The 26,302-nt window shown below is 39.6% G+C and overlaps 1 protein-coding gene across 6 annotated transcripts in view; it reads right to left on the reverse strand.

Moving 5' to 3' along the window:
- The window catches only part of elavl2 (ELAV like RNA binding protein 2), a 32,231-nt gene extending 8,921 nt beyond the window's left edge, over window positions 1–23,310 (reverse strand). The window contains exons 1-4 of one of the 6 annotated variants that reach the window (XM_085267013.1): window positions 22,459–23,310; window positions 8,650–8,740; window positions 7,359–7,599; window positions 316–419 (exon numbers count right to left, since the gene is read on the reverse strand). In XM_085267013.1, coding sequence (XP_085123139.1) covers window positions 316–419; window positions 7,359–7,599; window positions 8,650–8,721 — 417 coding nt within the window. In that variant the 5' untranslated portion in view covers window positions 8,722–8,740; window positions 22,459–23,310. Of the gene's footprint in view, window positions 1–315; window positions 420–7,358; window positions 7,603–8,649; window positions 8,741–21,024; window positions 21,174–22,458 lie in introns of those variants that run through there. The other 5 variants (XM_085267011.1, XM_085267015.1, XM_085267012.1 and 2 more) reach the window with 5 other exon arrangements.
- Window positions 23,311–26,302: the final 2,992 nt, after the last annotated feature.

A 26,302-nucleotide genomic window follows, 5' to 3' on the forward strand; every position in this document is an offset into this window, starting at 1 on the left:
AGCACTATATGAAGCAAATGAGTTTCTCCACCAGCACATTGAGTGCTACATTGCCTGATGAATGCTAATGGCAGCCACCTCCCTGTAAAGACATACAGCAGTGCTACAGCACATGCAACCATAGAAACAGTTCTGCTCTACTAGAGGCCCAAGCAAAGCCGCCTGTGCCCAGATTAACAATAGGCTCCCTTTACACCCCACACTGCTCCAGCCTCATTATGTCTCGACTCCAACCTACAGAGCCAGACATAACCGGTAAGACATTTTTATTTATTTTTTCAAACCTGTCAAAAAGGATAACATATGATGTCTTACCTTGATGGTTTTGGTCTGAAGTCTCAAGCCATTTAAGGTATTGATGGCCTTTTCTGCATCCTTTGGGTCCACATAATTCACAAATCCATAGCCTAGGCTCTGCCCTGCAATCACAATATAAATAAAATTAATGTGACATGAAATTTAAGACAAATGTGTGCAAAAACAGGTCTTTTTAGAATCAGCAGAATTAGCATAAATGTGGTTTTACCCCCTCCCCAAACAATCTCATATCTGGCACAGCACAGAGGTCAAACCATTTCCTACAAATCTCAGGAAATTTACCACAGGTTGTAAACAAACTAAACACGCTCTTTGACAAACAGGTTTTAAATTAAAAATGACAAGCAATTGCTCTGCTTTCACACCAACTCATCTACGACAGAGCGAAGTAGCCGAGGCTCAATGTCTTCCCCTCCCGCTGCAGTTTATCTCTAAAATGTACAATAGATTGACACCCACTCACTATGTGCACAGAGGCAATTCAATTTCCTCCACCCACATCCTGGGTTTCTCTGCAATTTCACTGCCGGTCAAGTTCACCATCTCGAGCAGTTTCACCATATTAATGCAGCACATATATAAACAAGCTGAATAGTATCGGAAAGTTTTGGGAAATTAAAAATAATTTAAATCTCTGACAGTGAGGCTCATGACACCATTAACCTGCACTTTGATTAGTTATATTAAAGCAATGATTGCGGCAGAAGTTCTTCCTGCAGTAGCAGATTTTTTCTCTTCAATATAGACTTTTCTCCATCTCTTGGGTGCCCCTAATTAAATGCACGTAAAACTAGACTTTCTATTCTTTCAGTGATATATTAACTCACTCCATGCTTCAAACTGCCAAAAATATATACATTTTTTCCTACCGCCCAAAAAAGCTCTCATTGAGACATTCATGTCTAGTACACAATACTGTAACAGACACCGTCACATCTGTGCACCACTGCACAGGTGATAAGCGGAATTTAAAGTAATCTGTCAATTTAAATTTTAGATATTAAATGACTGTCCCCATTCATGCAAGTATTTTGTAATGAGAATGGACACATTTATCTCAGCATTTATCTGGTGATGCTTTCTTGCACCAGTAAGTTGTCCTTGTTGATGCATCGCTACAGTGAATAGCTGTATGAACCCATTCCTTACTACTCTGCACGGTTCAAAGACTGAAATCCCACTGCTGGTTAGTTATAGGATTATTACTGTTATGATATTAAGATATTTAGTCATATAATCAAGCATAACAATTTAATAATAAATGCATTTTCAACTGATAAATGTCCCTGATCTTTGGGTTTCTGTGTTGCACCTAAACAGGCTGAACTGTAACTCAGAGCACACTAAATTTTGTTTACAATAATTAAACATCCAACTATGAAATATCTCGAGACTGCTTTTCTATGCAGCTGAACTCACTATATACTCCCATACCGCTTTTAATCCATCTCACTGCTTGATCACAGCAGAACAAGCAGTGACTCACCAAGTTCATAAACTTAATTTCACCTCCAGGTCAGGGAACATTATCGCCAGGAGAAATATGCCAAGTCTTTGAAATGAGCTGGTGAAATGAAACATCTACTTGAGCCCTGAGGGCAAAATGCTTGCTGTACAATGTTCCCCTACAGACGCTCTATACGAGCATGCAAAGCTTTTGTGACACCTTCCTATGGAGTGTCTAACATCCATCGCATCCACTGTAAAGACAAGAGGCCCTTTAACAAACAACTTGTTGGCTTTCAGCTGTCATTAAAGGAGCAGCAGAGACATGCTGAGAAGCACTTTCAGAGAGCTGCACCCAGCTTCCAGTACAGACCTACTGCTATCCATAGTGGGAGGAAAATGACACAGACTAAGCTGCTTTCTGCAGCAGCAGCCAAAGCGTGAACATTTAAAGCAAAGAGGAAGCATGCATCTCTCTCTGGTGATTACTCAACATCTGATGTAGCAGCAGCGCACAGATGTAGGCTGGCTTAAATCCATTGCCAAAGGGCCAAGGGAGAGACAAAAGCAACAGAGTCTGGAGGGGATACGGTTTTATGCAGAGCTGAAAACGAGAATCATTCCTGAGAAACAACCGAGGTTCTGAATAACATTAAGGGTATTTTATTAAGCACCAATTCAAGCTCCCTTAAAGGGGTAAAAAGCACTACTTTAAAAGCTTATTTTCAAATCAAAAGTGCAGCTTCTATATTAAATTTAACTTGTACATTGATAGAAACTAGAGCTCAACAGTGGGGATTAATGCCCTTTTCAGAGCTTTAATTTGCTTAAGGCAGGGCTGTTTATGCAAATGCACACAGTTACCTATAATTTACCTTCCTTAAGCATGCTCTTTGACATGCATCTTCTGCCAGCTGGAGAGCCAAGAATTCACCGTCTCCAGCTGGCTGCATTTCTACTTCAACAAAAATAAATATAATTACAAAATAGCCACACTGATCTTTTAGAGTTTGCAGCAACAGACTTCATCTAAGCACTGATTCACTAAAGAGCCTGCTGCAACTGTCACTCAGTTTTATTCATAGTGACAATCACAACGGTCGCCTCAAAACACTTTGTGTTTCAAGGTAAAAACCCTGCAATGTTAAAGAGTGAGAATCCTAACAAGTTCCCCATGAGCCAAAACCTGATGATGGTAGGGTGAAAAAGCTGGAGAAACCAGTTTAAGGGAGATTGGAAAGGAGAGGAGAGGAGAGAACCACACAGCACAGAGAGACGAGCACAACAAGCACTGGAGAAGGAAGACAAAGTAGTGTCATGTAAACGCAGAGGGAGTGAAGAGAGGCGGGTGAAGGAGAAACACTGAGTGCATCGTGAGAAATCCCCCAGCAGCCTGAACCTATAGCAGCTTAACTATGGATGCAATGGTTCGGGGTCAAATGAAACATCCTTAACTGAAAGTTTTATGAAAAAGGAAAGTTTGAAGCCCAATCTTAAAAGCAGAGAGAGGGAGCGTGTCTCCTGAATCCAAATGGGAGCTGGTTCCATATACAGGCTCTGCCTCCCATTGTACTTGAGGAAAACTGAGAACCACAAGTGAGTCACCGTGCTTCCATCTCAGTCGAGTCCCACCATAGAAGAAGAAAAATAAATCTCTCCAAGATACACCTGTACATGCTATGGTTAAATGCATGTAGTGTTTACTTCAGGTAGGGCTGCTCAATTAATCGAATTTTAATCACGATTACGATCTGGGCTTTCAACGATCATTAAAAATGACTGAGCCGATTATTAGCCCCTCCCTCATTTATCCGCGACACCTTAAAGGCCGGTCCGTGAAAATATTGTCGGGCATAAACCGTCCGTGGCGCAAAAAAGGTTGGAGACCGCTGATTAAGAGGACCCGAGGGAAGCTCGGAAAGCTAAGCAGAAGTTAGAGAGGAGAGTGACTGCCGTTGGTTGAAAAGAGAGGTAATAATAAAAAAAAAAAAAAAAACTTCAGTGGTGTTGCACACTATTTTATATTATTTTTTAAAGTCATTGTTAACCCTTTAAAGCCGGTCAGAGCAGCACGCTCCGTGTTGTGTAACTATTTTTAAATCCCTGTAGAACCGGAACCGTGTAAGCTAGCGCAATAATTTGTTTTGCATATGAAACCGGAGGAGTTGTACTTACATCTGATGCCATCAGCTTGTCCTCGGTCACGGTTTCCTTCCACATAAAGCTTTGCAAAAATTGCATAAAAAGCGCTTGCAGGAACAAAAACATAATATTCCAGAAACACGCTTTGCCGATCCATCAGCTGTTCGTAACACTTCCCACAGTGAAATGATGCACCTGCTGTTTTCTTTGCAAATTTGCATCATAGGATTGTTTTTTGTTTTTCCTGCAGTATATAAAAATTGCTGTATCTCCAAAATAAAACTATGAAGACACTCAAAATAAATTTCCTGTTGTTGTAAACTATTTTTTGCAACTTTATTGTATTTAAAGTTTTGAGGGATAAACCTCTTAAATTTCTCCAAGTAGAAATATATGTAAACAAAACAAAAGCGATTTTCAATTTTTTTTGTAGTTTATTGCACTTTTTTGCAATTTATGTAATTACTATGGACTTAATGCATACATATTATTAAAATATGGGCTATAACAGTTGTATTGATGTATAGCAACTTGAAATGCTCCCACAAATGGCACTACAGCATGTAAAAAAAATAATATAAGCTCTGGTGGACTTGGTTCTATAGTACCCGTTGCCTACTGGTGGTGGTCAGAGGGCCCGGTGGCGCCAGTGTCAGGCAGCCTCGCCTCTGTCAGTGCGCCCCAGGGTGGCTGTGGCTACAATGTAGCTTGCCATCACCAGTGTGTGAATGTGTGTGTGAATGGGTGGATGACTGGATATGTAAAGCGCTTTGGGGTCCTTAGGGACTAGTAAAGCGCTATATAAATACAGGCCATTTACCATTTAGGTCTTAAAGGGTTAAATAAATATCGTCAAATAATCGTGATCTCAATTTCAGTGAAAATAATCGTGATTATCATTTTTGCCATAATCGAGCAGCCCTAACTTCAGGTTATATTGGTAAACATGTAAAAAAGTCCTGTCCCGGCACAGTACCGTGTTGAACTCCCTCAGCAACCTAAATCCATAAATACAACTCAAGCCGGTGCAACACATTTCCTTTAATAAGATGTTTTTAAATCTCTGTAGTAAATGTTGTGAACTGTACTGAATATTACACTGAGGTCGAAGGAGGACAAAGACTAGAACACCATCAGACAATCATCCATCTGTGCTGCTTTGCACTCTGACTCGAAATCATTGCTCTGCAGATGATCACTCAGCTGTTTTACGTGTTTAAAAATGAAGCAAGGCTGGAGATCAGTCTATAGTTAGCTGGATCAAGCAAGGGTTTTAATTGTTTAATTACAGCTACCTGAAAAGGCTGTGCTAATTAGTGTTTTAAAGGTAAACTGACCATATTTAAAAACCACAGCATTAGCTAATGGCAAGACTTCTTTGAACAGAGTCTAATAAGCATGTCAAAAGTTTGGAAGAGGCACTTTAGTCTGTTCAGAGAAATCAAGTTCTGTTATCTTTTAACGTCAAAATTCAAACTATATGCAAGGATTCAGTGTACTTAATGGACACAGAACGTCTATTTGTACAAAATATTTCACACACACACACACACACACACACACACACACACACCAATCTAGTGGAAAAGATATAAAACCAACATTTAAGAGCGCAAATCATCAAGCTCAAAGCACCTGGATCAAGACTAACGTCTATTTACGTCTTGTTTGAAGTGAAAATTACCCATACTAAAAGAAAAGACGAGGCAACATACAGGTTCATGTCTTGTCACCCAAAACAAAACTCGTCCACAGAGCGCTTCTATCGTTTCCTGAATCAAAGCCTACATTTCAGCTGCGGCATGCATGAATCAGGACCTCGTAGTACTTAAATCGTTTTCACACAGGGGCAGGCTGATTTCAAACAACACGTTTCATTTAGTGCCTCGCTCGGAAAATTAGTTTGAGTGTTGCGTTCACACTAGCTCGCCTAAATATGCAACCTATCAAACGTTGTTTATGTTCAATCACCCAAGTAGGCTGTGCTGTACACTGATTTTAAACAGGGATCACTTGTCAAGTCAACGCAACCCATTTCACACATTATTAAATACATTTATTTTATGCATGGCTACACGAGGGCATTTATCCCAGGCAAGACTAATAATTTTTCATCATCACTGCATGTAAATAGTTTAAATTCAATAAATAAATAATAAGACCCCCCCCCTCCGTCTTCTATGCCCACAAGTACCATCCTGGGTTTGTGGTCTACTCTTTGCTATCATTTGTTTACACCAATGAAATATAACCTCTCTGATTTAAACATCTGTTGTGTCAGTCCAAAGAATCAGCTCTACAAATACAGCTATAACAGAAATGCTTTTTAGAGAAAGCATAAGAGAATGCAGCTGGTGTAGTTGGAGGCAGCGAGAGACAATTTAGCGCGACATAGTCTGAGGATTTGACAGCATTTTTAAAAATGAAGCAGTAACTTTTGGGAATAGTAGCAACCCTGCAAAGACAGACCTGTGAATAATGATCAGGTATACACAGGAACTGAAATATTAACATGAATATTTCAAAGTGGGTGGGTGTACAGTTGACATGTTAATTTAATGTAGGTCAGAGTCACAGGATCTAAAGTCACTGCATCCCTCAGCCACCCCTCTCTCAGCCTCAAGCATCATTTCAAGGAAAAGCTCTGCTCGCTCTCTCCGCTGACTGTTGATTCAGAAGAAAATGCAAACAAAACAAATGGATTTTCATCTCAGGCAGAGAGACAGGCTGAAAGGTCTCCATAACCTTAACCACAAACAGCTAGTAGTGAGAATCCTGCAGCCTCGACCATTATCTAGCTGCTCATGTCACATAGACCGTGTCACTGTGTCTCTGCCAGCTGCATTCCTCCCATTAAAAACCTGAAATCATTTGCAAATTGCCCACCTACCCAAATACTGTACACTGAACAGGATGTTCCCACAGGGAGTTTTCTGAAAATGCCATTTCCCTACTGGCTCTAGTAGAAACCAACACATCAAAGCAGTTACAGGAACACTTTAACTGTACTTCAGGCCTCGATGAATGACAGCGAGGTTGAAAATCTTTAATGACACTGTGCAATTTTTTTAAATGACACAACTGTCAGTGGAACGCAAAAAACAACCCTTTGAGCACCGGATTCAAAAATGAATGTTAATATTGCTCAAATGTTCCCTTTTTGCCGACTGTATAATCAAACAGTATGTATGCTCAATGATTTTCAGAATTAAGGTCTTTCTTTGTTGGTGTCTATTTTAAAAAGAAGGGGAAAAACTCACTGTGCATGCAACACAAAAGCCTACGGCACAAACAGGCCGACCATTTGTTCAAAATCTATATTAACCTGAAAAGAAAATCTAAATAGTCTAAATAGAAAAAATGCACCAATGCAAAAAAACAACAAAATAATAATGCACACATAGGTGGTTCTGCAATCATTAACCAGCGTAAGCAATGCAAACAGTTGTTACCTGTGATTTTGTCTCGAACTAGTTTACAGGACTCAATTTCTCCGATGCTCCCAAACAAACTCTTCAGTTCCTCCTGGGTCATGTTCTGAGGCAGATAGTTGACTATCAAGTTAGTTTTACTGTCCTCTACGCTCCCTGACTCTACAGGTGAAGAGCAGTTGTTTGTGATAGCTGAAGGACCGTTGCTTGTGTTGTTGCAAGTGGGCCCATTGGATAGCTGTGTTTCCATGGCAGCAATTACCTGCTAAAGAGACAGAAAGAAAAAAAAAATCAAAACTAAATGCAAATGAAACAAAAAGCATCATAAAACCAGCAGTTAAAAAAGGACGCTCTTCACACAGTAAACACTGTTTCAGTGGAATAACAACCACTGGTGAAATTTAAAGATTAAAGAAAAAAACAGTGGTAATCATTTAATGCAGCACAGCATTACAGGTAATTAACCCAACAAAAATAAAATAAAGAAACCCCACACTGCAAGCTGTCAATGTCAAGAGTTTGCCACCACAGAAGTAACTGAGTACAGGTTTTAATCATGTCAATTTAACTTTAGCTCAGGTATGAGGACAAATGTTAGATTTTAGCAATATAACCACCAAAAATACTGGAAGTTGAGATTGGACCCCTCCATATTTGTTTAATTACTCTGATATTTGTTATTGTTGCTTTTATGAGAAAACAGGAGACGCCCTGTGCAATAAGGCAATCTATTAATCTGCCATATGCACAACAACTGAGGTGAGAATATTAAAAATTATCTTTCCAGGATTTTAAACTTCCTACTGCAGTAGCAACATTTCATTCACCAAAATTAGAAAATGCCAAGCCTACAGAAGCCCAAAACCTGCAGCCATCAGTACGCTAGCATCGGGGAACAGGCCGAAACGATGCGTAATCAGTTAAGGCAACCAGCAGCACGTTAATGTATGAAGAGTCATCCTTAATTAACAGATTCACCAGAAAGCAGAGCGATGTAGTCACACCACTATTATTCTCACTTTAAATTATCGTCACACAGAGTACAAGGCTATAATTTTAAAAGCAGTGATGCTATAAGTTAAATACAGAGTAGACAGGGGCAGTAGAGAGTTTTAGACCATACCAATACAGTGAGACATTAAACATGGGAGCTTTTCATACAAACTGCAAAAAGGTGCCTACATTTAATACGTAAATTGATTTAGATTCAATGTTATAATACAAGAACTATCATTGGTATGGCCTGAGCACTGAGACAAAGAGCCCTTCTGGACAAATAATTTCCAAAAATAAAAATAAAAGTGCCACAGACCCCAGTCCAAGGCTCAGGCGCCCACGAACCACTTCTAAGCAGAGAAGCCACATCGCACAGTCTGACTGCCATGTTAGTTTGGAGTTGCCGTCTGAAAATGTGGACACAAAAAGTACTTCATGTTAGATCAACAACAACAAAAGCAACAGTCAGAGATGATCACATGTCAGCGTTTGGGGGGGTAAAAAGGAGGCCATTTTTCTCCCTCCCCTTTTTTCGAACTGGCTGTCCATGCAGATTGGTGAAAACCAAGAAGAAGCAAAAGGCAATGTTTCACTTGGTCACAATTCATCTACAGTAAGGAGAGAAAAGCAAAACCGAGAAGTGTAGAGTGTTCAGTCTACAGAGCAACCTGGCCACAACGGGGACAATAAGCATGAGGAATGGGAATTTGTATAATGGATGAGTGCGCTATACAAAGATGCTCACCAAGACCGCAAAGCACAAGTTAATTTGTCTAAGACTGCTAAGCCAACACATTCCTGCATTTTTTTTTAAAAACTCCAGGCGCACATAAGTAATAAAAGTGGAAACATCCAGGGTGAAATAATCTACATGTTTACTTTGTCTTAACATACCTGTTCTTAAAAAGTAGTTCATCAAGGTGACATGCAGAGCCCAAATGCGTAGTAGTGCATTCAAAAGACTGACTAACAGTGTGGCAAAGACACTTACAACTAAAAATTAAAGACAAATGAGGCAAAAACAATCCAAGCCACAGAAGTTACATTTTAAAGTCCATCAAGACGCAGTATGCCAAATATCAGCAACACATGTGGCCATGTGACCCATGTCTACATTCCTATATACACACACACACACACACACAATATTTAGACACAAACAAAAGCTCCAATAATAATGTGCATAATACAACAATCCAACAAGACATTTATAGCAGTGCAAACTGACTTTAGTTTAATTCACACCATTAAAAATACCTCTGTTAGCATCAAAGATCACACATTTACAGCGGGGCCACCTCTGATAACTTTACAGGCCACAAAGCTGCATAAGGACATTTTTCCATGTTGTGTATAATATGGTAAAATATTGTGAAATTAAAGTTGGAGACAACAGATTCTTTTGGCTAATTTTGAAAAACATTAAGTAAACGTAACAGATGACAGCTCCTCATTCGTGAATTTGTTTGTTGCATCAAATGAAAATCGGCCTGCGAGCATTCTCATGCCAATTGATTTTCTCCACTCATGCAATGAAAATAGTGCTGCGATTGTCACATGGACAGGTACAAACTAATCCAATTTCTTAGTGGCGAGCTTGTGAAGCCACACGTCAATATGCCATTAGTGTTTCACCATACTTCTAAGCATGAACTCAGTCTACAATTTAATGTCCAAATTTTGTAGTAAAGTTAATATATTAAATCTTACTTTTTCATGTGTCCTTTTATAATAAAATGCATATTATTCATGTAAACAGCTGCTTTTAAGAACTATTGGCATCTTTAATGTTTCTTTTTGCCTCAACACTGCCACGACACTGAGCTGAAGGGAATAGCTGTGTCACATGATCAGTGTTGAAGTAGAATAAGGTGATGATTCACCCTATAAAACTGCTTATGGCTTATAATTACAGCTCCTTTAGTCCTTTCTGCTCTGGTTTTCTGATATGTAGATAGCCATCCATCAGTGTCACAAGAGTTTGGTATATGCACAGGGTGCCGAGATGATGGAGGGGGAAATTAAATATTCGTTTAAGAGTAGTAGTTAGGAAGGGTTTATATCATCCACAATGTACTTCTATTTGCACAAGAGACAGAATACCCATGCAACAATGCAACACCTGTCCAAATGATGTGTATTATTGTTCACTGCCCTAAATGACTTTGAAGGTCTGGTTATTACAGCATCTTCTGATGTAGAAATGGTCTGAATATTATTAATTATCCTACCAGCTAATGAGCTAGATTATAGTAAACAAACTTTTTATTTTTTTTAAACCGGTGTAAGCATGAACTAGTGCACCATTCAGCAACAAACATGGAATAAACTACATGAAACTTAAGTGGTGGACAGATCAGTATTTTCCTACATTCAATTTTATTTTTTTCTAAATTGAAAGACTATTCAGTCCATCGTCTGAATCCAACTCAAACAGTGGTTCTGATTTGAGGGGACCCTAAAAGCAGTCTCAGGTATTAGATGTTCAGCATTTACAGCTTGTACATGAAGCCTCCTGGCAGTAACTTTACACTGAGATCTTTGAGAATTAGATTCTTTAAAGGAGGTTAGTGTGTCCATCAAGTCTCTAGATTTATTACCAGAGGAAGGTCTTACATGGGTCTAAAGAGGCAAAACAAAGGAAGAACAAAAAAAAATACATACACAACACTGATTATGTACACAAATACACATGGACAAATTGCAGCAACAGCCCAATGTCAGTCACATCAAACAGCTGTAGAACTGCTGTGGACTCTCAATTAGAAAATAATTATGACCTCAGTCTATCCAAGTGTGAAAACCTGGAGGTGTACTGTGAATGTGTTATTAGTGCGACTGCTTGACTAAAAATGACAATGTTCATGGACAGTGTTATTTATGGGGGTTTTAAGTATATCGCTGTGTCTCTTCGTGTACAGAGCAGAGATCTTCTATAGTGACAATATTCAGGATACAAATCAACCTGACCTTTGAATATGTCGGCTACATGTTAATTTGACTTTCAGGCAGTTGCTTTCCCTCAGTTGTTGGGCAATTACTTTGCTACCAGCTAACTAAAGTCAGAATGACAAGACAGTAAAATCTAGACAACAGTCAGCTGTGCTCGAGCAGTGAAGTCTGTGAGCACCTCCTTAGAATGGGGCATTATAAGCTGAATTTAAAATGATCCTGTGTCACGCACAATATGCTCATCCCATTGTTTCCAGATATTTGGCAGATCATAATCCATGTGTAAAATCGTGTGATGCACAGTTTACTCAGAGCAAATGAATACAATGCAGTCGCAGCCTCACTTGCAGTTTCATAACCACGCACAGTGACTGGCTTTTTCTGTCTTCAGGCCAGTGATAACTCTGTCATTAGATGTTGTCATTTCTGCATCAAATGTTTATATTTCAATTTTATGCCACAGGCTGGACAAAAGAAAAAAAAACTGTCTAACATTTTGGGTGATTAACTTAACGGGTATCAATTTTTATTATCAAAAAAAATATTATCAATTATACTCCACTAAACAAACGCAAAATCTCTTTTAGAGAGACTTGTGAGGATGATGATAAAGATTTAATATCTTAAACTGAAAGTTACACACTCAGTTCAACACCGCTTTTAGCTTGGCCAAGACATTTGTGCATTCATGTTGATTTTAACGTTGCATTGCACAAGTGCAAATAAATGAGTCATTTGATTTGCTGGCATGTCCCAAAACCAAGGTCGAAACCACTCGCTGCGTAACCCAAGCAAAAATAGAAAACACAGCAAATTGCTTTTACCAACATGACCCATTACCACAGATGCATTTCACTTAGGAGAAAAACCTCAGCAGACCGTGACAGACGATGAACCGAAGGCCGAGGAGACTCATTTATACAGTGTGATTTTGAAGTGCACAATAGGCCATATGGTTTCCAACAAAGATGCACCCCATTGCAAATCTCTTTGCAGATTTGTGTTTTAGAGTTTGATAATTAAAGGGACCGGTTAATGATTTATTTTTATTTATTTTATCGCTACATATAAGGTGTTTTTATAAGTTAAAAAGCAGTCAAGGTGACAATAAGCCCAACATCATTAGCTTACTGGAGTGCAGTAAGTCTAAAACGAAATTATTCCCCAATGCTTAAGGTTACTCAGGCAAGCTTACAATACACTGGAGGAAACCCCAAACCATGACTAAAGGCATCAGCCTTCACTTTATTTCATGAATAATAACTACTGCCGGAGACGTCACAGGTTAACTTCGCTTGCTCTTGTGGACACTGCATATTTCAGGCACAGCATGTGAAAAACCAAGTTAGAGTCCATGATGATTTTTTTTTAATCTCCACAAAGTTTCAAAACTAAGACTGACATGCAAAAAGCACATTCCAGTTATCCATCTCAGAATATTTCCCATTAATTTTTTACCTTGAATGTTTTAATTATTGCGCTTCAGCAATGATGCAAATGTATAAACTCACTTCCAGCACATTCGTAAATGATTAAACTTCTGAGGTTCACAAACTGTTAATTGATCACAGAGCACACAGGGTCAAATATAGAAGTCACCAGGATGACTAAGGTGGCGAATTTCACTGGCTGACTGTGCAGATCCAACCTCTCCCAGAGGGTGAGACTGCACTGAGCAGAGGCACCGCCCCTCACAGAAGGGAGAGGGGTTTGCTGGATGAGTGTAAAGTTTATTTACAGTTTAATCATCAAATATTGATCAATAAATTATTTTTTTAAAGCTTTGAGATATACATTTGCAGTCAAAGTTTAAATTCAGTTTAAACAACAGTTCTAAGGACCCTAAATAATACAGAGAAACACTGAAGATTTTGTTAAAGACGACCAGTAATCGACTGCGTCAATGCTTAGCTGTTTTTCAGCCAGGATTCTCAGCCTGTGTCGTTTGCTGTGCCGACTTTCCTGATGAGCTCTACTAGTTTTGTTCTAATAAACTCTTAATCATAAATGGAATTCAGCATGTCCTATTTTAACACTTTGCGCATCACTCTGTAATTATACCTCCAAAATGCTAGTTGGCAGAGTTACTGAAACTACTATTGTGACTGAAACAGAGGGGATGATGTGGGAGGTAAATTTAATGAATGCTGTACAACAGTTATTTTACTAAAAGAGAAGCTGCTGAACCAAATGAGCCCAAAAATGGTGGCAGAGATGCAAAACCCAGGAACCTGCAGATGGTTACAGTGGCCTATTAGTGGTTTTTGCATTAGCGTTATGAAGGAGCCCACAATAACAATAATAACAACAACAGCTTACTACAAATTATATTTTGTTCTGTTGCACAAAATCAGCTGCTACTTGTTAACATCCAGGTGTGCACGTTATTCTGCAGCATGAGCTGATATGACATAATGCACTCCGATGGAGTTAGGAGCATCACAACATCAACTTAAACTGAGATTTTAGAGTACTATTCATACTGCGGCTCATTTTTAACATGGGCGTATTTATTAAAAAAAACAAAAACACAATGGTCATTGACATGAGGGATTCAAATCATCATTCATTTAATGAAGCAAAAATAATTCTGCATCATGATGTTATTGTCCAAGTTTTACTCTTACTCACATACCTGATTTTCAATAATTATACATTCGCTCAAATAGGAAGTCTGATTAGCCGGAGATCTAAACTATTTTTGCATCATTAAAATCCCTTTTAACCTGTTATTGTGTTACTAAAGATATGTAAAACATTGATACACAAAATAGTGACAGCATTAGCATTGTGTGCAGTACTGTGGGGACTTGGCAGGTTTCAGGGCCAAACACTGCAGGTAGTCAAACTGCAGGCCAGTGTATACAGCGCTACCTATTGCTTACCTGCTCTTCATTAGTGTTCACCTAAAATAATATTTTTCCACTTGTCTACTGTAGAACAACGGCAGCTTAAGAACCAATGACTAAAAGGTTCTGTTTTTGTTATTGTCAAAAGTGAAACCATTTGGGAACAGCAAAACTTTTGCCGTTTTGTTAACATGACAAAGGGCATACAAGCATCCTTGTGCCCTTTAATTTAATTTACCAAAAATTGCATTTGTAATTTAGTTAGCTGCTCTACAAACTGGCTCCCCACACGCACAGTAACAGAAAAACAGGCCCACAGGAGAACATATTGTTGTTAAAGAAATTGACTTACTTCAATCTCATTTTATGTTTCACCTTTTATTCTAAGTACAATGCACAAACACTGGCTACTGTCCCACTTGAGATACTGCCACAAGGCAGAAATATTTCATTAGATAAACACTTGGAACACGAAGCCTGGCAAGATGCCGCTCCCCAAAAATTTCAGTCAAGGCTTTCACTGTGTGCAGCCAGCCAGCAGCTTCCTCTTAGAGCAGAGCATCTTGTTCCCCTAGAGGCTTTGCCTCACAATTTTCATCAGAAACCAGGCCCAGATAAAGACCACAAGGTTCTTTTTTGTTTTCCCATCATTGCTAAGCTAAACCCATTCACCTCCACAATTTTACCCCACTGAGCAGGCTGCCTTTTAGGACTCATTAAAGTGTAGCGTGTTTAGTTAGTGGGACTTTCAGATCCCACAGCCTTCTCGCAAGGGGAAAAAAAGGCTCTGCGCACAGCGCTGCTATGAGAAAAATACAGATTTCCAATTCAAATACTGTGAGTGCTTTTTTACTAGCGTCACTATGGCACAATGTAAAAAGTAGGATAATACTGGCAAGACTTGCTTTGTTGACCACCATTAACTTTTGGACAAAAGTCACATTTACTGACTGATCGCGTTTAAAGTGGCTAAACAGAAGAGCTAAAACAGTTTAAAGCTGTTAATTTCATGAAAAGTGATTTTGCTTCATTTTCCCTGACAATGATGAATAAAATAAACTCAAACATCAGTGTCATCCATGGGCCAAACTGTTGTGAGCATCAGTATCAACCCAGAATTTAGCAGTCATTCGATCCCTTGTAGAAAGTACAGGGGCTTTCAAAATGTTGTCACAAAGATGCAGGGAGTTACCTGAGGTAGTAAACTTTTGTTTCTAAGCCATTTGTCATTCTATAACCTCTGAAGCTGGTAGTGCTGGCTCTGTTTTAGCAGCTCACTGATTGTGCTAATTAATTACATAGAAAAGTGACTGAGTGGGTGTTCAGCAGCAAGATTTCACAGCTGATCAAATTCCACTGAGATACAGCTGAAAAATCAACTACTATTGAATCAATCTCAGCATTTCCCCTCTTTACTGCAGCTTTAAAGGGTGGAGGAGCAGCTCATCCTCACACCCATCCTCACATCCCACCCACCTCACCCCAATGGGTACAACAGAAGTTATACCTGCATCTTAAAACCAATTGACACCTATTGATAATTTAAAATCGTTAAATAACCTAACACAAGTAGCTGTGTGTCTTTGGACTGTGGGAAGAAGGCAAGGTACGCCATGCTAGCGCTGCGTCAAACTGTCGAGGATGTACCTCGCCTTTTGTGCTATAGCAGCTGAGAATGGGCTCCAGCCCTCCCATAACCTTAAATTGAGTAAACCCAAGAAGATGGACAGATGTAAATTTATAAAGAAAAGCGTTTGTACACTCCTAGGATCCAATATCACAATTTTCTGTCAGGTTTCCATTTTACATCACAGCAAATTTTTGGGGAGTGAAGTTCAGACAATTAGCAAAGTGCTGTTAGCAACATTCGTGAAATATGTGTGAAGCTTTTATACCTCCATTTTCCAAATTTTTATTCAACAGATTGTTCCTTACAAGAAGACCATTTTGATAGGGCTGGGCTATATCATACCGTTCACGATAATACAGGTGTAATGTTGGGCAACGATAGGAAAATGAAATATCGCGATAGAATATGGGTAAAACACGCATGCGCAGTGCCTTTGTTTACATACGCACATGGCGGCGACGCAGAATGAGAAGAGCAAAAGTGGATCGTTGAATGAAACGGATGAACCAGAATTGGTTTGTATAAATGCTGCAACTTCAGTGGTGTGGAACTGGTTTAGCTTTCATCCGTCAGATACACAACAAAGCACTATTTTTGGTAGCGCATGCTAGCGGGCCGTCGTTATTACCGTGTTTTTTGGAAAATACGGCACACTTAAAATCAATCCTTTGATTTTTCTGAAAACCAACAGTGCCCCTTATAATCCCGTGTGCCTTATGTATGAATTCTGGTTGTGTTTACTGACCTCGAAACAATTTTATGTGGTACACGGCGCTCGAAAATCTGTTAAATGTTTCAGTGCGACTTTGCTAAGCTACGAAGCCGCACCGCCAGTGTTTTGTCTCGTGTCAATTATATCATCAGTTATATCGTTATCGCAAATTGTCAAATATATATCGTGATAAATATTTTTGGTCATATCGCCCTGCTCTACATTTTGATATTTTTGGTAGGATTTTTCTTGACAGACTACTGAAGAACACCACAGCTTTCAGTTCTAAATTTAAATTAATCACACACACAAGTCATAACGGAAACTTGAAGATATCCAGGCTTTTGAGAGGACCTACACTTTAAATGGCCACTACTGAACATACTACATTTTGTTCACTGCATAAACAAGAATCTTAACATTTACTAGTGTTTTTTCTTTAATTAAACCTCTTAATTAATTAAACTTCCTAAAATTAGCAAAGTTTTAATCTCAGTCATTAAATACTACATCAAATACAATAAGACTGCTATGAGAAAACATTCATCGGGGAAAAACAAGCCGAATAAACCCTCGTGATTTTGACAAGAGGCAGTTTAGTACAGATCTGGCTGACCATAGAATTTCTTCAACTTGAACATGAAGCCAACATTTAGATCGGCATGTACTGATGTGACACTGAGCACTTAAAATGAGGAGGCACGAATCTCTGCTACCAACTCCACAGAGGATTAAATTGACCAAGTATGCGTGACAAGCTGCAGAGTAAAGAACTCCAGAGTGCACACACTGACATGCACAACCTGTCCTTGAAAACTAAAAGCACACAAGTAACGGTTCAAAATATCACAGCTGAAAACATAGATGAGACTAGTCTACCCACACACCAGAAGTACAAAGGATAAGGCTATAAAAGAAAATGCTGGAGAAAAGGAAAAGGTTAGTCTACTTGTACCTGGATGAGAAAATGTAGATGTTTTATTAAACTATTTTTATTTATTGGTTAGGTATTAGATGACCTGGAAAAAAATAAAAATCAAGTAATTTGTTTTCTTATGTGGGAATACTGTACGCTGCATCTCAGCTTGGGTGTTTGACATCCCTCTCACTCGCAGCAGTAATCCTCACGTCTCAGTTCACCTCACCAATGCCAACCTAGCAACTTTCTCCCTTATAATCAACAGCATACATCTATATTTAAAAAATAAATAAATAAATAAAACATGCAGCGACTTCTAAGTCCCAGCTCTCCCTCCAGAGACATACCTCTGTGTGTTTTGGGTTAGGTGAAGCAGCTGTTTGCACATGCGCAGCATTATTCATGTGGTTTGTTACTCAGAGGCTGTATGGTCCTTGACAAAAAGAATATAGCCAAAAACATCACCTACCAAATTAAGCACATACATGCATTTTACTACTTGGACATATTGCCCCTGGTCTACTTATTTCCTTGAAATCCAATCAATTTTGCTGATAAATTAACACTGTCACCTCACAGCCCAACATGATCACTCCAGCCTCTTGTCCTGCTCCGTAGTCCACATCTCAAAAAACTGCAGTGCTGCATTATGTCTTTGCTGTGTGTGTTCTTACTGGCAAACCAGCTTTCAATGCAGTTTAACTTAAGGATAAGGAGGGGAAGCATCTTTATAGGTGAACTTCTATTACTTCTGTAATGATTGTCCTAAGGTTGAGAAAAGGGTATTTATGCAGCATTTTCCCCATGCCAGCCAGAGCATGTCACAGTAATACTGAAATGTGACGCAACTGAGTTATAATTGGCAGTGTGCCTCCAAGATTACAAGCGCACAATTTCTCACCAACACTTTTGGAAAAAGTCAATAATCCTGCAATCTCAGAAGAAAACGTTATTTGAAAAATGCAGAATTTGGCTGAAATAAAATTCAGTTGGGTTCATATTGCTCAAGAGACTGCAACACATGTTCATCAGTATTGACTTATTCAGAAATCCTAACCAGAGGCATTTTTATATTTCATGCTCTGTGCTGCTTGGGAGCTAGAGTACAAACATCAATATGTCGATGCTTATGATTCTTTATATTTGCCAGTCTGTTATTACTATCTTTAGGTATGAAATTAGAAAAAAAAAAGATAGCTGACGTGCAGCCGTACAATAAAAGCAGTACAATAAAACATTTATACAAGGTACAGATTACCATTTGACTCTTTAATTTAGTTTGACAATTTTATAATTGTTGAACGAGTGGAATTAGTCTAACCTCCTGTAACAAAATATACAGTACTATAATAGGACTATCTGCCATTATATTTTAAAGTGTGCAAGTCATTATTAAGGAAAAACTGTTCCTATGCTCCAAGAATAATCCACCATGATACTTGTAAATTAAAGAAAAACCACACACATACTAGTGAGACTGCTGAAATCCAAGTCGGTACTTAAAACCACTAAGAGTAAAAAAACAAAACACTTTAATTAAACAAAAAAATCCTTCATGAATCCAGTTCACCAATATCCAATTCACACGTCTAACAAAACCAGGCATATTTCCACCACCAGAAACAGGCCTGCAGACAATACAGTTAAATTACATAAAGCACTCAACACACACAAAAACCTCACCTACTGTATCCAGGCCTGACAAAGCAGTAACAGGGTTCAAGGACAATGCATTGCTGATCTCCAGTAATGACCTGCACATACTGGGGAGGGCCACCCTGTGGCCAACACACAGTAAGTGCAAAAGCCACAGAGCCTTAGCCTGTCTCAGCAGCAAGGGGGGTTGTAATGGGGGGGCGTTAGGCAACGAAGTCATGGAAGGGGGATGGGACGGACATTTAAGGAGGACAAAGAGGGCAAAATTGCTTTTCTCCTCAAAGCTACACGCTGTATACTAACCCAGTTCTGACAGCAGCACACATCGCCGTGCAGAGCACAGTGATATGTGGCCTTTGGAAGTTCACTCACTGTCCTGCATTTTAGTCACTCTGTCAGCAGCCTTTATTTAGAAAGGCAGACGTGGGGGCTCAATAATACATAAAGACAACCGCTCTTATCTCTTGTCCTCAGGAAGGCTGCTGAAGCTGTGGACGTTGCACGAACAGAGAGGAAGGGGAAAAATGCCTAAAAGCAGCAGCTATCTTTTACATACCTATGATTAGATCTGCCGTGACACTTCATCTGAATTAATATCCCCTGAGCGGTGTTCAACACCACTGATATCAGAAAAATTAAGTGCAATCACTGTGCAGCGAACAGTGTTCTTACAGCCAGTACAACTAAGAACAAAATAAAACGCAGCATGATTGGGGAGAAGCATTTCTGTTAGAGAAATTATGAATTCCCCCCCACAGCGTTTCATTATTTTGTAGTACTGCATTTATTCGGATGCCCAGACAAAAAGCAGCATAGACAACTGATTTTTCATCTGTTAATCGCATATAAGGTTTAATAATCACTAAGGACCTCCTTTTTATAAAATAAAATAAAAAATTTTAAAAAGGAAAACAAAAAAAAACAAAAAACAAACTGAAAGCTTCAAGATGTCACTTTCCTTTTGACTATTCCCCTAGCCACAGATGTCCTGCATTTCTGGTAAATTACCCGGTCAGGCTCTTAGCTGCTGACTCCATGATATGTAATCTTTTCGTGACCTCACAGCTGAAGGTTACTCACCACGATGCCTGTGGCTTCGACAGATTCACTCAATCAATATTCAAGGCCGTACAAAGTAGAGTGAAAACGCATTTGCCGCAATTCCAAGTCTTAACAGGTCAAGCTTACAAAGACAAAATTACCAGGCTCTTTACTTTGACCGGCGTATCACCCAAAAATAATCCAAGGTTTACTAGCAATGAGATCAGGCAATAATTTAATCACTCTGAAAATACATAGGACTCCTTACAGCTAGCAATTTGCCTGTGTAAAAAAAATATACTTATATTATTATAAGTCACTTAGATACGGAAAAAAATCCCAAAAACAATGGGTGACGGGGGTTACGTTTTTAGGCTTTGTGTGTTTATAGGCAAAGGCCACTGTTAAAACCAACTGAACTTAAATTCCTGTTAGTAAAGCATTTCTACAGTGAAGTGAAGCCATCTCACCGGGAACAAGTGAACGCAACCCAGTGATGTTAGGTTAATTTGTGACACCTGTGGCGGTGCTGAAACCCAGCTCATCCAATTAAAGACCGTGACTACTTACAGATTACGCTACGAAAGAAAGCGGTTAGAGGTGGAGCGTTTAATCCGGGTGAAACTTCCATTTTCTGCTAATTGTGGTTTAGCCGAGCGGGTTTAGCTAACACAACCTCTGCCAGTGATGGAGGGGCTTTAGAGCGTCTTTTTTTTTGGTCACACAATTTTATTTTGTAGACCAAACTAATTAGGTTACCCCACTAACTTAAGAAGCTTTAAGGTTAGGTTACAAGAGGCAAAGTTTACTCAAGTCAAAACTACTTCCAATGGCGCTCAGCTAGCATGTCTGGCCTAGCTAACAGCTCTGACCCCTTTTTACAGTTAGTATTTCTTTGTTTTTAAGCACGCTAACACTTTGACTTGTCTTACCTTGATGTGTTGAATCGGCGTCGCGGGAATTTATTGCGGTACAACCTGCAGACATCAAACCTGGTCACAGTCTTTGCGCAGCAGAATAAGGAGCGGTGGCGGGAACCCAGCCACCCTAAATAAACTAATCAGACTTTTGGCCAATCAGCGCAGACCCACCCTCTCTATACCGGAAATAGACGATTAATTGATTTGCTGCAGGTGTAGGCTGCTGCTTTAAACAGCGCTCAGCACAGAGGAGAATTACAACTAAGAAATAGCGACAGCTCCAAAATAAAATAAAACCAAATAAACAAAAACAACATTGTGCCACTAGGGTTCTTTGTAGGGTAATCAGCTAATTTTAACAGATAGCCTTTTCCAGCGATGACGTGAACATAAACATTTTATATATATTTTAAGTTTTCAGCATCTCCATTGTTATCCATGCAGAGCAAACATATGGGCATGGAATTTATATATAGGTGGCCTATATTTAAAGACAAAAAAGGGCAAAAGACAGGAATGCTGACAAAGGTTAGGATCGCTTTGGGTTTTTGTGTTTGTTTTTTCTAAAAAATTGGGACGAGTAGCTAAGCTCCTGTATTCTTCACAAATAAGCGCTGCATGGAAATTCAAAAATAGCATAGGAATATGCATGTGATAGCAGAACTTCATCCGGCAACTCTAAGTAGCACAACACCCGGCTGCACTTAACCTATATAGCATTGGTCTTTTTGCAGTTACGCTGCATCTTAAACCTTACAGACCATCTTACGATTAAATTAGAAAGACAGAAAAAAAATAAAGCCACCACTCATTAATTTTAAATCTCATTTGTATTTGGACCCGCTTTTTTCTCTTTTATAATTTAGAGCTTAAATAAAATCGCAAGTTTTTATATTAATGAAAGAGCTCAAGTCTAAGATCAAACAGCTTAAATTTTGTTAGTTTGTTTACTGGCTCCATCATGTATCCAGTATTAATTTCTATATGTAACATCAGTCTAATACACCCCACATTTCTACCTTTGGATACAGTGTAACGACTACTATGCGGATCCCACGTTTCAGCTCTCTACAAGGCCTGTATTTCTGCACACTAGAGCAATAGTGCGTCCATGCATGTCGAGGGGTGGGGGGGGGGGGGGGAAGGAGAGAAAAAAAATTGAGCACATGTGCGGAGAAAGCCTGTTGTAAGTCTCTCCTATATGCCAAGCCACCGCGATTCAAGAGTTGAAAATCAGCCCTGAGTGGGGAAACATGAATGCATCACGGCGACTTTCCCCATCGCGTCTGCATGCAATAAGACAGCCTGAGACTACAGTGAATGCATGATCTGCTCTACACACTGTCCTCAGCGAACAGAAACAGGCTTAGTAATAATAATAAAAAGAAGAAGAAATCGATTTCACATGTTTCAGGTGAATGAGCAAATGTGTAAAAAATATCTTACCGTTTCTACAAATGAAAGTTAGGGACGTCCTTAGGCAAACAATCTCTGAATGAAAACACCTGGCCAATAGCGTGTAAAATGACGAATTCCGCTCTCTTTAGTTCAAACTTGGGAACATAAAAAGCCAACACAAACAAGATAAAATGAGGGAAATGAAATATTTATTAAATCAAAACACAGAAATGAGTTCCTTTCAGCAAATGCATGAAACAAAAGGGAAAAAAAGATAACAGAAGAAAGAAAAGGAATCAAATAATTAAAAAAGCCGGCTTCTGCCTGTCTCGCTCTTTACAGGTGCGCCACACAAATACGCGACATCACTGAGTGGAAGCCAATGCACGGAGGAGGTTCTCTTTAAAAGGAAGATAGTCCTGCCGGCAAATATATAGGGCCGTATCACAGCATGCCTATACCTCTCCGCACTCCCCGTTTCATCCATTCAACCTACACATGAACATGCATTGGACGCGGAAGTATACCCGGAGAAGCTCCATCCACCGCTTATGCGTGCACAAGCCCTCCAATGCTATTGGCTCCGAGGCGTTCCTCACTGAGCTCGAGCGTCTCTTCCCAGATCACAAGACGCCATTCGTCCTCGCCCCAGTCACTCAAAGCAACCGAGCATTTTTCCTAAATATGGCATTTGAAGTCAAACATCGCCTTTTTGCCGTGGTATGGGTCTGTGGAGCGGGCGGGAATAACACCACGACTCGAGAGTAGCATAGTCCGCTCTTTTGCCCCCCCTTAACAAAAATAAAAAAGAAAAGGAAGAACAAAAAGCAAAGAAAGAAACCTGAGAAATTTGTTTAACAGCAGATCACCACACTGTCACCATCATCTAAGAATCAGCGACCTTACTGAAGTCATGTAAGAGACGTGTGCTGCTTTCACGTGTTGCAAACGGCTCGTTTTTTTTCCTCTCTCTTTTCTTTATTCCACTCCAGCCCTCGCAGACACAATAAAACTACTCCGAAACGCCTTTCCCCTCCACTCTCTAGCAGGCCAGCCGCACTCGTTCTCACCCTGCTACTGTCTGCGCCATTTCCCCGTTTGTACTGGTGCTGAAAGCGAATCCCCGCGTTCATCAGCAGGTTTCAGCACCGCGGACAGCGCACTGCTCTAACACAGTGACTGTAAAGGCAGCCTATATGCCGTCTGACTCGGAGCCCTCCAGTCAACGGTCAGCCCTCAACCCTCGACCTACAGGTTAGAAACAGATGTGGGCGTTAATTGGGGCTCCCCCGGCACTTTTTCATATTTTATTTTATTTTAAAGACATACTGATATTACCGTAATTTTTACCTTACTGGATGTGCACTAGTGAAGCACACTCTACAGCAGGAGTTATCTCATACCTTCTTTGTCGACTTTCAGAGGGTGGAGCAACAGTTAGGCTAACGTAAATGCAATCAGAGGGGAGATCGGTTCTTTTAGGCGGTCAGACAGTTTCAAACAGGCACAGTATATAATGTAACTCCTAGCAAAACACAAGAGGACCTGACACACAGATGTACATGCATACCAGGGCATTTTGCTTTATGTGTATGTCCAGTAGATGCCAGATAATAAATGGAGCTTAGTGTAGTCTCTTAATAGGATGTAAAAAACTCAAACACATGTTAGTGTTAGTCATGTGTGTGTCATCAGCTGTGACAACAGACATTTTATCATAATTGATGGTACCTACATCACTGTCCTCACCTCAAAAACAAATAAAGAGGGATACACAAACTCCTATGAAAAAAAAAGGCAGCCTTCAGAATATAGCATCTCTCCAAATTTGTATTATTTGTTGTTAGACACAGGAAATAACATGAGAACTTTGCATCAACCACTCCAGCCCCAGTTGTGACTGAGGACCCACTGTAACAAACTGGATTCACTTCTAATGTCTTCAAATCTATAAAAATAAAAAAAATAAACAAGCAAGCCTTCAACCACACAAGTGCTTTTACATTTTCTTTAAAAAAAAAAAAAAAAGTCATGAGGCTTAGTGAACATTTTCCAGCATCTTCATTTTTGGCATCATACTAGGGAATCAACCACATAAAAAGGATTTCACGAATTAAAAATTGAAGTCGGGTCGCTCAAATTTCAGCATGTTGCTGCTTCTATGTGTCGAATGTATGATCTGTTCTCAGGGTGAATTCACAAATTGGGAAACATGTGTAGCCCAAAAAAAAAAAAAAAACATGGCTGGACTGTAAAGGAAAAAAAAAAATGGATGAGTGACCCGAGTGATGCCGATGATAGAAAATCTCAGAGTGTCAGTGAGAAGAGCAAATGAATTTGCCTTTTGGCGTACAGCTCCAGGAAGAAATCCTCACAGCTGGAAAATAGATTGGGAGATATCCGCCGGTGGTCTGACAGCTTCAGTGACGGCTCTGAACTGAAAGAAAGGAAACAAATAAATATTTTAGAGAGCAGATTACTCCATATTAGAAACAGCTGTAAGCAGTCAGGATGTGAATGACGTCCGCCGGTGCGCGCCAGGCTTCATTTCCTGCAAGCACAGAACAATGTCAGTTTTCCTTTATGTGGACCTACAACAACAAAGCACCTTTAATGATGCTTAAACAAGCACTGGGCTACTGAACATACATTTTTTTTGTTTTGGAAAACAACATTTCCTGGGATGTAACGTTGGCGTGCAGCAATGGAAATCGCTTAGTTTGATGTAGCTCCAGTTTTCTGGCTGAGGCTACTTATAATTAGCATAACTTCAATGTCATCAGTGTGTAAATCCTGGAAACAACATTTGAAAGACTTGTTTTGATGCCCCCCCTCCAACATTTTAAGCTTCTTTTTTTTTTTTTTTTTTTTTTTTTAAAAAGACCCCTTCCAAATCGATCCTCTCAACAATGTTTCCAGGCTTTACATCTTGATGACAGCAGACTGTAGTTTCTGGCTTTTTTGGGGAGGGGGACGTTATTCATGCCTTCAAATATCAATTAGCTCATTAGCATTTAGATAGCACATACGAATTCGTAAAATGAAAGAGAACATGGACCCGCTGGCCCTGTTTTTAATGGTGATTTGTAAAGGTGTGTCCCAAAAGAATGTCAGGAAGACTTTCTCCACTAGGTAGATTATATTTTAAAGATCAGACACAAGAAAGGGTCAATATATCAGGATAAATCAGGCTGGAGGCATAAGGCTGTCAGCATCTTAGTGCTAGTAACAGAATTGGACAGTAAGAACATGAAGGCAGCAAATAACCACCTAATAAGAGGGGGTGCTTAGGACCCCACCCCCACACACACACACACTCTCTCCTGTCGTTTGAACAAACTAAATAAATCAGCTCTTTCACTTCAGGTACAGCCAAGCTTACTCTCAAATCCATCAAGTTAAATATTCCATTACTGCAGTCCACCGGTTGCTGGTTTTGGCTGAGGGGCTGAACAAATAAATACTTGCTGAACTTAAACATTACCTGCTTCCCATGTGGCAGTCGAGGCAACAATCATTAGCAAATCTTACCAGACTCCTGTAGCTTTGGTCCAGCACTGTCCTCCTGCTTCCGGTCAGCTACACCTTACCCAGAGAGCAGGAAGACAAACCCAGCACAATGTATTCTTTCACACATTTGGCTTTTTTAAGGACTGCATGAAAGATGCTAAAAACCTGCACCTGTAGCTTTAGGGTAAAAGCACCAATGAATCATTTGAACTTAGCACACAAGAAAGCAAAGTATTTTGACAGGCTAACAACTTCTTCTTCTTCTTCTTCTTCTTTTCCTGTGGCACATTCAGATTACTACTACTCATCCACACCTCTTACCCCTGGTTTGCATTATATTTTTTACAGACTGTTTTAAGAGTTTCGTGCTGTCTACCATTGC

This window comes from Mchenga conophoros, linkage group LG3, assembly GCF_057382185.1.
Source record: "Mchenga conophoros isolate Kocher_MC1m ecotype Shallow Benthic linkage group LG3, M_conophoros_male_GT1.1, whole genome shotgun sequence".
In the NCBI taxonomy this organism is placed as follows: Eukaryota; Metazoa; Chordata; class Actinopteri; order Cichliformes; family Cichlidae; genus Mchenga; species Mchenga conophoros.